A 14620-nucleotide genomic window follows, 5' to 3' on the forward strand; every position below is an offset into this window, starting at 1 on the left:
ATTAGCTATTTAAAAAGCAAAAGTAGATTTTATGTTGAGTTTTTACACTAATATATTTCATTATTTTGTGTTACAGGATTGTAACTTCGCCTTGATTTTTTCTACAGATTAATTTACAATCCCTTTTCATTAAACCGGTTCCATTTATGAAAAAGTAGAAGGTGATCCAAACGGTTCCAAACTAAGTTGATCAGCTAAGGTCAGCTTGAACTCGGCTTGTTTTCGAATTCTCAAACCAACTTGTGAATATTGGCTCCGTTTTAAAATATATATATATATATATATATATATATATATATATATATTTTCATTACCTATTACTCTATTAGATAAATAACTTTTTGAATATAGATGTTGAATCTTTTTGATTTAAGACATACTGCACACAAACGTAGTATATCTATTGCAGCCGGCCACACCATCATATCATCCCACTATGGCATCAAGCTTTTGAAATTTTGTGTTTTTTTTTATAATGACGACACTTTTATTAAAACAAAGGGCTTATAGCAAGTAGCTAACTAGAGAGATCAAGTACATCACCTGGAATTAATAAGACAAATATTGACAATACTAGATTACTAGGTGCTATCTAAATCAAAATTACACAAACGGGACCAATCCAACGAAATACTTTATGATCTATTCTTCACCTATAAAACCCGTGCGACTTGATCTCCTCGATGATCATGACAATTGAAATGGGTGTGTTATTGAAAATGATGTAATTCCTTGCTTACGTGAGTAAACAAACTGCTTGAACCACATGTCTCAATTTGCTAAGAATGCGGTCGTGTTGGATCAAAATATTTTGTATTGTAATGGCAAAGATATAAGGAACGTTACACCAACTGCTAATGAATTGCCAGGCACTATATACCACCATGATATGTTTTGCATTTCTCCACATATTACACAAGTAATTCAGATCAAAGGAATTTTCTTCTTGAAAAAGCTACCAATGCAGGTATTCTATCCAGTTCAAGTCACCAACCGATGACGTTCACGTTTGGTCGAAGTAACTTGTTTCGCATAAAAATGGATCAATTATCAGTAATAAAATATTGTTCTAAAGAAGTCATAAGACCATGTGTAGTGGACGCTTCCCACCCCCATGGCGCCCCCAAAAGCGCCAGGAACACCGTCCCCCGGGACGCTTTGGAGGGAGGGGGGAGAAATGGAAGGTGATTGGTGGGCTTTTTATTTGTTTTTTTATATAAAAAATGGTAATAAAATAATAATGATGTAATGGTCTGAAGGGTTTCATTCACCACACCCCTTTAGCCAAAAAGTCACTGTAGTGATGTGGCGTCACATGACGCAAAACGCCTATATAAAGACTACATTCATTACACATGGTCTAATGGAGTCATGAACTGAAAAGCAACCGATGTAATTACCTGCCTAGATCCATTTGTCTTCATCCACACTTATTACCAAATACTTTAGAAATTCAGTACATTCATTGAGTTCCCTAATGGCCTAATCTAGACAATTCCCGCCGGGGTCTTTTCCATCGCTATACTTAATGAGCATTAACACCAGTTCTAGTTTATTGTTAATATCTTTTTTGAATGTCAGAGAATCTCACTTGCAAACCTACACTGCTCAGGGTTATATTGTTCAAGGTCGACTTCTCGACCCGAGTACCCTGATCCTTGAAAATGCAAATATTTATTATATGATAAGACTGAGGGGTGTGGGGCGCTAGAGGGGGCGCTAGAGCCCCTCCGCTCGCGCCCCCAGGCGCTAGTACCACACCACCAAGGGCGCTAGAGGGGCACTAGAGGGGGCGGTGAGCATGGTAGCGGGAGAAGAGAGAGAGGAGGGCACAACTTTTGAGGGTTTTTCAACCGTTGGGGATTTTGACCAGCCGAAAAAAACAAAAAAAAAAATATATTCTATATAACTATACTCCATTTCACCCATTTTTATACCAAAACTTCAAACCTTCACCCAAAATCAATTCATCTTCTCAACTTTTTTTTTAAAAAATGGCTGGAAATTGATCCTACACAACATGACGTTAGAAGACGAGGGCAAAGCTATCTGCAAAACTACCAAGGTGACATTCCGTCACAACCGTCCACAATCAGTGATCAACAAAGACTTCATAACATAGCAAATATCAAGAGCCGTGAGACACACGGGAATCTTCGACATGAGTTGGTTGAACATTTGTGGGCGAGGCGACCCGATGATCTTGTATTAGATTAGTGTTATTATTAAGTATTATTGTTTGTTTAATTTTTAGTATGTTTTTTTTTTGTAATTTGAATTTTAGATATTAATGTGTTTTTTTTAATATTTTATGTGTTTTTTTAATAATATGTTGTTTGAATATATTTATAAAAAAAATAAAAAAAAATTTCGCTAGAGCCCCTCCACACCAGGGGCTCCAACACCCCCCTTATCCAGTTTCTCTCTCTGCCACACGTCATAATATTATTGGTTCTTGGCTCTGCTGGAGCTCCCACTAAAGCCCCCACACCCCTTAGTCTAATAGTAAATAACCATTATGAAGACATGCATTCCATTTCACTAGCGACAAATGATCGAGTCAATTAGTCACACGAGCGAGCTTACCTTATCATAATCTCGAATCGTTTGAAGAGTACTACCTAAGTACCTAGTAACTACCATATGATATCCAAACAAGTTTATAATAATAAAATACTACAGAAAGCTGAGCTTTGTTAAAAGTGCTATGCTGGATAGATTAGTAGTGATGCAGAAACATGTTAAAAGTGTCTGTCCCTAAGCTTTTCATGCATCCATCTCACTTTACACCAAATTTTTTAACCTATTTTTTATACACAAATTTATAAATATTATTAGATTTCTCAATTCTTGTAATTACATATTTTATTTTCAGAAAAGAAAGCATATATAGTTTCAATAGATTTTCTTTGGGTCCTACTAGAGACACCCAGACACCCCTCTATACGCCCATACGAGGGGTTATATGGGGGGTATACGGGACCTTATACGCCATGTATAGTCCTATACGAGACGTACAGGGGGTGTCTCTAGAAAACTCCTTTTCTTTTGCCGAGTTCTTAATTCTGTTGTCTACAGCTTATAACTAACTTATTCTTGGCCTTTAAAATTATTTTTAACACACAAAAAATTGACATAATGACAAGATTCCATAACGTAACAATTTATATCCAAATAACCTTTGTTCTTACTCGGTGCACGGTTCGACCGTGGCATCGACCATTAGGTCCTAACTTTTGTTTCCACTAAACTATTTCAACAACTCTTCATTCCACATTTTGATTTAACCTCTTGAAAGAAAACTAGACAATTTCCTTTTGTTCAAGTGATTTTTAATCAATAATCTAAACATATATATCATGGAGTGAAGAAAAAATAAAAACATCAAAATTGAAAGCAAGAGCAAGAGTGCAAAAAAAAATGTGGGTGTTACCATTGTAATATTCATTAGTAAACGTTTTGTATGTGAGAGGTGGGCATTACCTAGATTTAGTGCCTGATTGAAGATTTTTCATTGAGGCAGAAATTTTTGGGGCGATTGTTTATCGCTAAAATTTAAAATTTCCCGTCTAGTTTGAGCCATAAAAAACAAACAAGTTTTAATAATCTAATATAACCTACCATGAAGTTTCACTTTGTAACTTGTAAGCTAACACATAGTAACATTCAAATAAATGAAGCATTCAATCAAATATAATCAATTAATAAATCAAATAATCTAATTTACAAACTTTTAACTAATAGCAGTCAACTAAGAGCATCTACAACATGCCACACCTCCCAAGGTTTGGGTGATGTGGCAAGGAAGCAAACTTGATGTGGAAATAATTCACCATTGTGGTGCCAAGTTCATGAAGTAAAGTCCATGACTACAAACATGCTTCAAACTTGCACAGTCCTCACTTCTTATACACACACATACTATATATACATATACATACATGTTTAATATTTTTTAATAAGGTTTGCGGAGATTTGTTGTTGTGGAAGAAAATTGAGGCTTTTAAGAAAAGTTTGGAATCTGATGTGTCGGTTTATATGAATTTGTTGTTGTGGATGCCCTGATAAGGTAAGATAAGTTCGAATGGTCCAAATTAGTTGTTTAAAATAAGCTTGAATTATTCAAATTAACTTATTCTTGGGGCGATGCAAAATTTTCATTGAGACATGCAGTCTTAATAAATCGCATTTTGTATATATACATCAATAAGAAAAATCCATGGGTCTTCCATACCGTATTTCTAATATGTAGGTAAGTCACTGCCTAATAAGTGAGATATTTGGAATATGATCACTAACTTTTTTAGTTTTTAATACTAAAGTCTTATATTTAAGGTTTGAAAAAATGATTTTTATAATATTTATAAAGGAGATAAGAGAGGACACATGACAAAAAAAAATAAGCATGAATAGGGTCCACCCTTCGGGAGCACAATGTTGCATGTCAACGAAGGGATATCATAAGATGACAGATATACTTAATGAAGAGAGTGACAACTTCTTTTATATGTGGATCTTATATTGGAATCAACGCAAACCACATTGATCCAATCCCCTTCTGCATGCTACCAAACCACCTTATTTTTATTTTTTTTATTATTTTCTTCAAAAATAAACAAATGATAATAATATTTTGAGAAAAAATAAAAAAGAAACTCAATTTCGATACTGGCAAGTCAATGAGGTAGTTTTTATAATTTTTTTTAACAATGACTCATTATTATTAAGGGGTTTCTACTTTACACCAAACACCTCATATACGTCCTCGTATAGGGTTATACGAGGGTTATACACGGGCCCTATATCCCCATTATAGCCCTATACGGGGTGTATCAGGGGGTGTTTGGGTTGTCCCTAGTAGAACCCTATTATTATTATTATTTAACATTGATTTATTTTAACAATGACTAAGAAAGTGGTCTAGGAAAGAAGGATCGGAATGCTCAGCCACATAGACAAATTGGAAGAGAAAAGCTCGGAATGATTTGCATAATGTATCCGGTCGAGAGAAAAAATTTGTAGAAAATAGGACGGATTTGATCGGGAGGGTGGGAGCACCGTCCCCTCCTAGTGGAATCGACCAAAAATTATTTTTCGAATGCTTTCTTTCCGCGCCATTCCGTATAGCCTTGTGTTAAGTATTTTATAATTTTAAAACTCAGAATGCCTGAATTGTTATAAAAGAAAACATGTGAAGCGAAAAGAAATCACATATGAATTTAAAAAATAACACACCATATTTTGTTTGAATTATTTAGTTTAATTTTAGGATAATCATTTCAATAACTAATTTATAGAAACTTTATTATGATGATAGCAATTTTAAAACACAAAAGCTTCTCCCACTTACAGATTATTTTATATATATATCATAGGCTAGTGCTTATATATGCATGTATATATATATTTACATAAATTTGTGAAAGGATATGTTTTCTATTTTGAAGCAAAGGCATGTGTTCTGTCGCCCTCTGTCATACGGCACATTATAGACGACGAAGCTAGAGACACTTTTATTTCATTGGTTTTAAATTTATCTATTACCAAGAAGATAATACATATTGAAACTTGTGTGTGTGTAAATGTGTGGGGTTAATTTGGCTGTGTTAGACGTATTGTAGGCATTATTGACAAGGGTGGGGCGTAAGTAAGCATACTAACACAAGAACTAGTTGCCTGCATTCAACTCTTAGCTTGTTAGCTTCATCTTTATTGGTTTAAATCAACTCTTTATCTTATCATCAAGATAACTTTTTCATTTTGATTCACATTCTCATTAATTGTTAAAAGTCAAAACGCAATGATGACACTTCCCATTAGGAGTAGTCATAGACCGCAAATCTATTATCCAACATAGGACCACCTAGGATAACATGTTAACATATGCAAGTATGAAACCTTAGTTTTAGAATTAACGTGATAATAGTGATAGTTTTACAAAGACTAATTCATATCATATGACATTTTCAATGGCGAAAGTAATTAATGACATTTAAGCCACGGTATTCCATTGGGTATGCAATCCTAGCTAGAGATTGGGTCTAGAGTGCGAAAATAATTAATGACTACAAAGCCATGATATCACAATTTTTTTTAAACGCCCAACAAATCTTACAAATGAGTGGATAGCTAAATTCATCACATTGGGATGCACTTATTTTTCGATCCGGGAAAAACTCTCACCTAAGACCAACGCCCGTGAACTCTTGCGTGAAGGAATGAGAGTGCGGTGAAATAAAACCCGCTCAGTTCAAGGATCCAACTAGTGAAAACTTCTTAATCGCCTAGTCTCCCATCATCACCTTAGTGCATCTGAAACTAAATGTTGGGGACATGAATCGAACCTGAGTCACATAGAATACAAAATCTCTACCTTACCACTTCACTGCTAGCGCATTGGCATAGCTGAGTTGAGTTTACAATGTGCAGACTTAGTTAATTGGAAATTATATTTTATTTAATTCAAATTATTACCTATTGTCCGATAATAATTACTCCGTAATATTTACATTTTGACCAATGTCATAAATTTTATTTTTGTTGCAAGAGTAATCCCGATAGCATAATTATCATAGATTCTACACTTGAGTTACATATGATTTGTGCTCGATTTCGCTTGTACGTGCTTTCTTTCGTTCATAATCCTTATTGTAAGAGAAATCACGTGAAAATTAAGTATAAATTTATAATTATAATGCTAACGGGAGTGGTATTGACGAAAAAATGAAAATTAAGATTATTATTGATTAGTTTGTAAATATGAATTAATATTGTCTAATAGATCATAGTTAAAATTATTAAAATTTAATTTTTCTATTTAAATTAGGAAGCTATGTCAAAGATAGAAACAATTTTGCACATCCAATGATTACAATATATTAAAACAAACTCATGATTATCTAGAGAACAAGTGTTTTATAATAAAAAAAGAAACTTAATCATCCCTTATTTGTACACTAGTACACGTCCTACGAGTATCACTCTCACACCTCTCATCTAGGTGTAACATCTCACTATTTCCATTGTTAAAAAATATACTTGATACTAATGTTAAATAAATTGTAATGTTCTTTTATTTTTTGTAAAAACCTAGAGGGGTAGCGGACATGTCTATTTAATATCTATTGGGACTAAATAACACTTTTGACAATAAATCACAAGAGTAGAAAATTAAATGAATGGTTGAATTAGAAAGATATCATTACATAAACATCACGATATGTACACTATTTGATTGTTGATTAAGAATTTTCTCACTATCAATGTCTTTCTAAAGAGTAGAGATCACTATTGTAACGTCTCACAAAGAGGGCAATGATCAACAACCGTATCGTTTTAAGGTATAGATATCATATACTGCTCCCTTATTCATATGTAGAAGAAATCTAAAGTACATAAAAGCTATATAAGTGATTTCTATGCTTTTGATTTAAGGATCTTAGTCTTTGTTGATATACTTGAGGTTTCTAATGGATCGATGAAATCACTCAAGAGTGGGAAGGTATTATATGTACATTGTTTTGCAAGAGCTGAGTTAGTATGAGTGAAAAGATTGTTTATATAGTCAAGAGGAGAGAGCGGAGGAAGTGGTCCAGAAACTCGATTGCCGGCACATTAGTGTCGACTTCCTTTTATTAGTGTCGGTTTCGCGCTCCCACTTCCCCGGCATGTGACTTACGTTGGATTTACCACCAATTTGTTAAATGACATGTCATGAGAAGGCCATTTATCATGATAAAACAATTATGAAGTTTACAAATTCCATATTTGATCTACCTAAGAAAATTCTAGGGACTCATTTTCTGCCTATAAGAAAGCCGTTTACCAATCATACAAGTCTTTACCAACAATATTAAAAATTATTTACCTTGCATGCCAATCAACTATCTATCGGGGTTTCAATCTACTTTATACAACTTTGCAATGTTGAATCAACTTTGATAATCCAATTAGGAGCTTTGCTTATTGAACCCCACATTGGGGTCATGCACCGTGACTCTGACTCTGCATCCCGTGACGTTGCCTCCAAGCCCTCATTTTGGTAGGGGCTTCATCCCTAACAAGCTTAGAGGCAACCTCAAGCATTTTTTTGTCATGTGACGTATAGCTAACATTTTAAAATTTTGAAAAAAAAAACAAGTGTAGTAGGAAAATGTCCATAACTTTCATACTATTATTATTTTATTCTCCACACTCTCTCTCTATTTCTCACACAACTCTCCTCACAACGAGATACATTGCAAGTTATGTACATAACGCCACACAAAATGCTCACTCAAAATGCTTAGTCGGCATTTTAAAGTTTTGCAAAAAAATGTGGTGGTAAAATGTCCATTACTTAAGGGTTCCATGATATTGAAGTTAGAAACGCCACCCATAAAGCCTGGGGCGATGTTCCCATTAAGTTCTTAAAATTCTTATAACTCATTAAGTTCTTAAAATATCCATCCCCTATGTATGTATGTATTATGGTTCCTCCTTAACAATATACTCATCAAAGGATCAACTTCACTTCACTTGTTATATTGCTTTGCCTGACATTATTAAAACATTTTTTTAAACGATCAACAAATAAAACAAATATGCATTAAAAACACTTTTGAAAGAAGCTAGAGACATCAATACAACCATCAAAATACACACGGTAAACAACCACCAAGTTACATATCCAATTAAGACTGTAGAGTATATATATATATATATATATATATATATATATATATATATATATATATATATATCTAACTCATTTCTCGGAGTCTATGGAACACTTATGCATTTATGCCCTCAATCTATCTATCTATCTATCTATCTATCTATCTTGTTTAATTCAAGTCATTAACTTTAAAACACTTTAATTATCTGAATTTGAAAAGGATTTTCAACAGGAACAGGTTTGTGATCAAATTCAATAATATGTACCAAGTTACCACAAATTAAAGTGCCCATATCTGTTTTGAATTCTTTTGTCTCAAACTGCTAATTAACTCATATATCCATATTAACTTACAATTAAACAATTGTAGATAACCCTTTTACCCACAAGATAGATTATTCAAATATGTAGTAAGGAACCCTCTAGTTACAAGATGGTGACATGGTGTTGATATGTCAATTAAGGGCACATGCCTTTGCAAGTGAAGGACCATATATATATTTTTTGTACACTTGCAATTTTTACATAATGGACAATATGGCCCCTCTTAATATACCTACAGGTTAAAAAGAATTGCATTTTTATTCTATTTTTTTTCATTTAAAAAACTAGCGAGACGTTAGAGACCAACAAATACAACAAATGTTACAAAGCGGAATTACACCCAATGATTTATGTCGTTGGCCGGTTTTCCAAGGCACGCCGGCGTGTTAGAGAAGATCACTTTGTTTCTAGTTTTCCAAATATACCAACAAGTTGCATTTTATTCTGTATCCTATATTCAGTTTAGAACTATGTTGGTTGTTCATTGAATGCAAATCATTGCAAATTGCACCACTATAAAGTGAAGGAGTATCATTGATTCATTGATGACCATTTCCGTCGTTAACATAGCCTAACAACGAAAATCGACCAATTGGCAACGCACAATTATAAAATTGCAACAGGGCTGAGGGATGTTTATGACTTGTCTGATACATTTTACAAGCAACCAACAATTTCTAACATATGTTATGTGATGATTTTTTTTTAAAGTTTGTGAAGACCAAAAAATGAATGTCTGCATGAATGACACAGAAGCAACAACCCCTTTTCAGATTTCTCTTCCCCAAAGTTTTGGCATTGCATGTGAAGAGTACAATTTGAAGATATCTATACATATAAACCATAAAAATACAAATGTAAACGGGAATTTGTGCTGTACTATTTGTCTTTCTCTTTGCCTTCTTTCATTGACTCTAAATTAATAAATTTGGCTAACTTTGGTTCTTAATCATTTTGACTTTCTTGAAAATAAAACAAACTAAACTTTCCAAAGTACTATGATTTACTATAAAAAAATAACAATAAAAAAATCAAATATTAAAGGCTTGTTTATAATTTACTTAATCATTACTATTTTTTAGCGTCTTTAGCACAACTGGTTATCGAGAGGACCATTAAGGGACGTTCCCCGATTCAACCACACGCTACCCAAGTTCGAGTCCCTTTAGTAGTGGTGCTACCCATATTTCAGAACTCGCACATAAGCCGATGTTTGAACCTGAGATATCCAGAACGAAACCATAAGGAAAGCCGGCCACTAAACACAACAATATCAAACTTTTGCAATTACTAAATTATTATATACATGTTGACAGCATAAAACTTTCATCATTCAACTCACATCACTCAGTTAATCTTTGAAAACATCTAACTCAACTAGACAATTACAGTTATACATGAGAGAGAGAGAGAGAGAGAGAGAGAGAGAGTGGCATTATGATGATTAAACATAAGCCCAAAGGGGTAAAATGGTAACACACAAGAAACTATTTGTTCTAGTTTATTGAATCAACACATAGTGTAACTTCATCCTCAATTATTCGAAGCATCTGGTGAACCGCACCGGCTATCTCATCTGCTGAGTTGAGTTTGCATCCTTCTTCCACCTACATATTAATTCTGAATGTTACTGCATTGATGTTTTATCTATGTTGAATAATATTATATCCTTAAATTTAAATACAAGACAACTTGGAAACAATGTTGTTTTTGGAAACAAACATCTTTTTCTGGCCATCACTTCTAAAACATTAACGGAATTAGGTCACACATGGTGATAATATAATTAATTTTAAAATATATACTTATATTTTCTTCCAAAATGATGTCTTGTAATGTATTATTGGTAAATTATTGGAGAATACCACGTCTATATTTGCAAAAAAAAGTTAAAAACTGGATAGACCGACCCCTTGGTTAGTTCTATTTCCTTGACCATGATGAAAGTTTTATTTTCCAAGAAAAAGAATATTGTGTCTAATGATCAAAAAGGAAAGTACTGGTAGTATCTCAAAAGCTGGGTTTTTGGCATTGTGAAGTCATCCAATGTAAAGTCATTTTCTAAGCACACTTTTGCATGAGCAATATATCACATCCTATACATACCGTTTAGTTTAATTAGACGTAGCCATCTCCTCTCTTTTTACATGAAAACAACCCCACCCTTTGATTTAAGGAATTAAAATTGGTTTTATTAATCTTAACTTACTATAACTTATTGGTGAATAATAATAATAATTCATATTTAAAGTTTGACCGTGTAGCATAATCATTATAGATTTATACTTGATTTTCACTCGATTTCTCTAACATTAATAATTATGGACGAAATGGAGAATTGTACTAGTAAGTAGTGAAATCGAGTATAAATCAAATGTACATTGAGTGTTAAAATTAGGATTAATATTTTATCAAAGTGTAGGTATAAATTATTATCGGATAACATATAATAATTTAATTTATTTTAGTTACATACCTTAACACTTATGGAGTAGAGAACCAAAGGGTCCAAGGTGGTGACATTAAGGTGTAACACAGACAAATAAAGTGTGTGAAAACAAGCCACCATCTTTGAGAGTTGAGTGAGCCATTTTCGCGATAGGATTCGAAGATTAGCGTGTGTTTCGATCAAAGTGACTTCGATGTCCGCAATGGCTGCCTTGCTTTTTGAAGTGTACTTGTTGGGAATTTGAGAGCAAGTGTATTGTGGATAAGCAAAAAACTGTGAAAATGGAGGTGATAACTTTGTGAAATTATTATTATTATTATCTTGTCCACATTCTTCTTGTTGTTGAGTCATAAACTTTTGAGCTTCAAGAGATTGCAAAAGATGTTCAAGCTCCTTCACAAATTCTATAGCACCACCAACTATAGAAGCTTGGTAACCCTAAGAAATTAAATATAAATAACACAAAGGGGTATAATTGTCATTAGCAAAAATATTAATTTTTGGGAATGAATTAGTCATGAACTATGAACTAATTATTATTATTATTGTAAGTTTAGACAATGAAGTCAACCATTTGTAACCGTAAAACTTTGGCATGTTATTTCTTGTTCATGCATCCGACAAATTGACAAGAAAAAGGATCTCTAAAAAGAAGAGAATGCTATAGATATCAAACACTCTTAATTACAGTGTTTTATAGATTTTGTACCATGAGAGAGAGAGAGAGATGTTACACAACTGTTTAAACTGGTGGAGATGAATTTCAAAATTTATTAAAATTTTAAAACATAATCTTCATAAAATTGTTAAAAAAAACACTCTTTAGAAAGAACAAAAGTGCATTGCAATTTCTGTCAACCAAAAACCTTAAAAGAGTTACACCCTTTTGCAATTTTTTTTCCAATGTGTTCTTTTGAAGAAAAAAAAATATATGTATTACTATGACTACTTTTTGTAGAACTTAAACATGTTCTAATATAATTCCACATATGCAAAATGCTTTTTTATTATATTATACAACTTTATTTCAAAAACATTATATATCATTATATCAATCAAATTAAACAATTCATGAAGACTAAAACCCTATATATATTCATATATTCAATACAAAATTAAGATCTACATTTAGTAAGAAACAAACCCTTTGAACATATGATTCTGGCATGAGAGACCTCAAGACTGCAAGATGCTCATTCATTTGTTTCCTTCGGTTTCTTTCGACTGCAATGTGAGTCATTCTTTGAGTTTCAGCTTCTTCTTTGTTCTTGCAAACCCTAGGCCTTCTTCTCCTTTTCTTCTTTTGAACCCCTAAATTATTATTATTAATATTATTAATATTAATATTAGTATCATTATTGTTGTTGTTGTAAGCTTGGACTGCCAAAGACATCTTGGCAGTGGTTGTAGTGAGAGAAGAATTAGAACTCATAATATCCATTGCAGTTCCTGAAAGCTCTTCAGATATGGGATTAGGGTTTGAGTTTTGGTTTTGGTTTTGGTTTTGGTTTTGGTTTTGGAGATGGATGAAGAAGCTGCTGCTACAAGGATTAATAATATTATTATTATTAGTAGTGGTGGTGGTGGTTTCAAATGAGTCATTGCAAGTAAAAGGGGTAGCAGAGATGGTGTCATAGATTATGAAGTTGAGGAGCTCATTGGAAGAAAGTGTTTCTAAAGCCATACTACTCTTTCTCTCTCTCTCTTTCTCTTTTTGTTATCTAATGTGTGGCAACTTTAGGCTTTTGTGTTTGTTCACATATATCTATTTATATTATGTGAGGGAAGAGTAGTGTAACCCTATGCTATGTTATATTATATACTATACTATACAATTCAATCCATTTTGAAGAAACACTAAGTGACCCCGGGCAGATTACGGATAATCTGGGGGTTAAGTAATGTTTCCCACGAGGATGAGGTCCAGCAAAGAAAGTTGTTCTTCAGGTGACCTGCAAAACAGATACCGTAAGCTCGTCACTGAGAAGGGGGGGTTCCTCCTTGTGACCAACCTCCGGCGTGAGAATCAGACTAGATTGCTCTGAATATAAGTGTATATTAAGAGATTGCTAGAGAAGATAATGAGATATCAGATGATGTCCTTACCATTCCAAGGTGTTGGAGTATTTATAGCCGAAGGTAGGTTTCCTAGAAGGTACATCCAGCTGAATAGTATTCCTGTTCTACCAACAGTGGGCTACGCACAAGCCATGCTGGTTGGTAGATAGGCTGCGGCCGACAGTGACAAGGTCGGCTGTATACTGTTCCTTTACTGCCGGCTATGCACTGTTCCACCAACTGTAGGCTGCGCACGTCCCATAGTAAGGGTTGGTGAGTAGGCAGCGGCTAATAGTGACAAAACAGTACTAGAGGGTGCTCCTCCTCGTACTGTTGTCGGTGAGCTGTCACCCTGTGATTGGTTCATGGGCTGCTCTGGTCAGATCGTCTGTTTTGCCCATACCTTGGTAGGTATAGTACAAAAGATCTTCCAGAAGCATACGGATAGGCTCATTTGGGCGGGAGTATTCCCGCCTTGCTCATTCATTCAGGTGACTACTGAAGTAGCGAGAGTTAGTGCCTTGTGCGTTTAGCCTTGCTATCAGTGCGGGTAGCCTTCCCTGATGGCTTGTATCCGCAACTGCGGGAACAAGCGGGGTACTTCACCATTGGGAGGCTTTCCCTGCGGGTACAGCTGGCGTACTGCGCGTAAGGTCTTCTCTGAGCATGGTGGGTCCTGCGGAAGCAGTTGGTCGTTGCGCAAACGTCCCTGTTCAAGGTGAGTCTTGCGGGTCCAACTGGGCTCTGCTGGGACCTACCTCTTCAAGTCCCCCCAGTCCAATGTTCTTCTCATGAATTATTAATAAGTGAGGTGAACTTTTGGACTAGCAAGGGGTTTTGAAAAGGGTTTTTAGTTTTAAGGTTTTCCGTGGGGATTCTTCCCGCGGTTTTCCTAATGTCACGCAGAAATTCCCGACTTTTCTGCTTGATCTTTGGGTATGAAGCGGGTAGGTCTGTAACCTCCTCGCAAGTCAGGTGCGTTGAGTCCCACTTGTGTGGATTCTCCATGGGGTTTTGGTAGTTTTCAACATAGTGATCAATTATGGTTAAACCACCAATTCCATCTTGGAGTTTCAAACAATATAGTTCTCGACGTTCCCGCCATGCGGGGATGTTATTCCCGTTTCCGCAAG

General features: G+C 34.5%; 1 protein-coding gene across 1 annotated transcript; it reads right to left on the reverse strand.

Moving 5' to 3' along the window:
* Nucleotides 1-10295: 10295 nt before the first annotated feature.
* Nucleotides 10296-13164, reverse strand: LOC143529536 (transcription factor bHLH94-like). The gene is made up of 3 exons (XM_077025308.1): nt 12574-13164; nt 11457-11867; nt 10296-10587 (listed from the first exon to the last, which is right to left on the reverse strand). The coding sequence occupies exons 1-3, from the start codon at nt 13111-13113 to the stop codon at nt 10477-10479; spliced, it is 1062 nt and encodes a 353-aa protein (XP_076881423.1). The 5' UTR covers nt 13114-13164; the 3' UTR covers nt 10296-10476.
* Nucleotides 13165-14620: the final 1456 nt, after the last annotated feature.

Source organism: Bidens hawaiensis, unplaced genomic scaffold (genome assembly GCF_021521415.1).
Source record: "Bidens hawaiensis isolate Kalapana, Puna unplaced genomic scaffold, B.hawaiensis_p1.1 tig00008566_1, whole genome shotgun sequence".
Lineage (NCBI taxonomy): Eukaryota > Viridiplantae > Streptophyta > Magnoliopsida > Asterales > Asteraceae > Bidens > Bidens hawaiensis.

Coding starts and splice junctions, on each gene's coding strand:
- LOC143529536 (XM_077025308.1), bottom strand. CDS start 13,113: ATGGCTTTAGAAACACTTTCTTCCAATGAGCTCCTCAACTTCATAATC. Junction 11,868..12,573: donor CAGAATCATATGTTCAAAGG/GTTTGTTTCTTA, acceptor TTAATTTCTTAG/GGTTACCAAGCTTCTATAGT. Junction 10,588..11,456: donor TCTACTCCATAAGTGTTAAG/GTATGTAACTAA, acceptor ATTAATATGTAG/GTGGAAGAAGGATGCAAACT.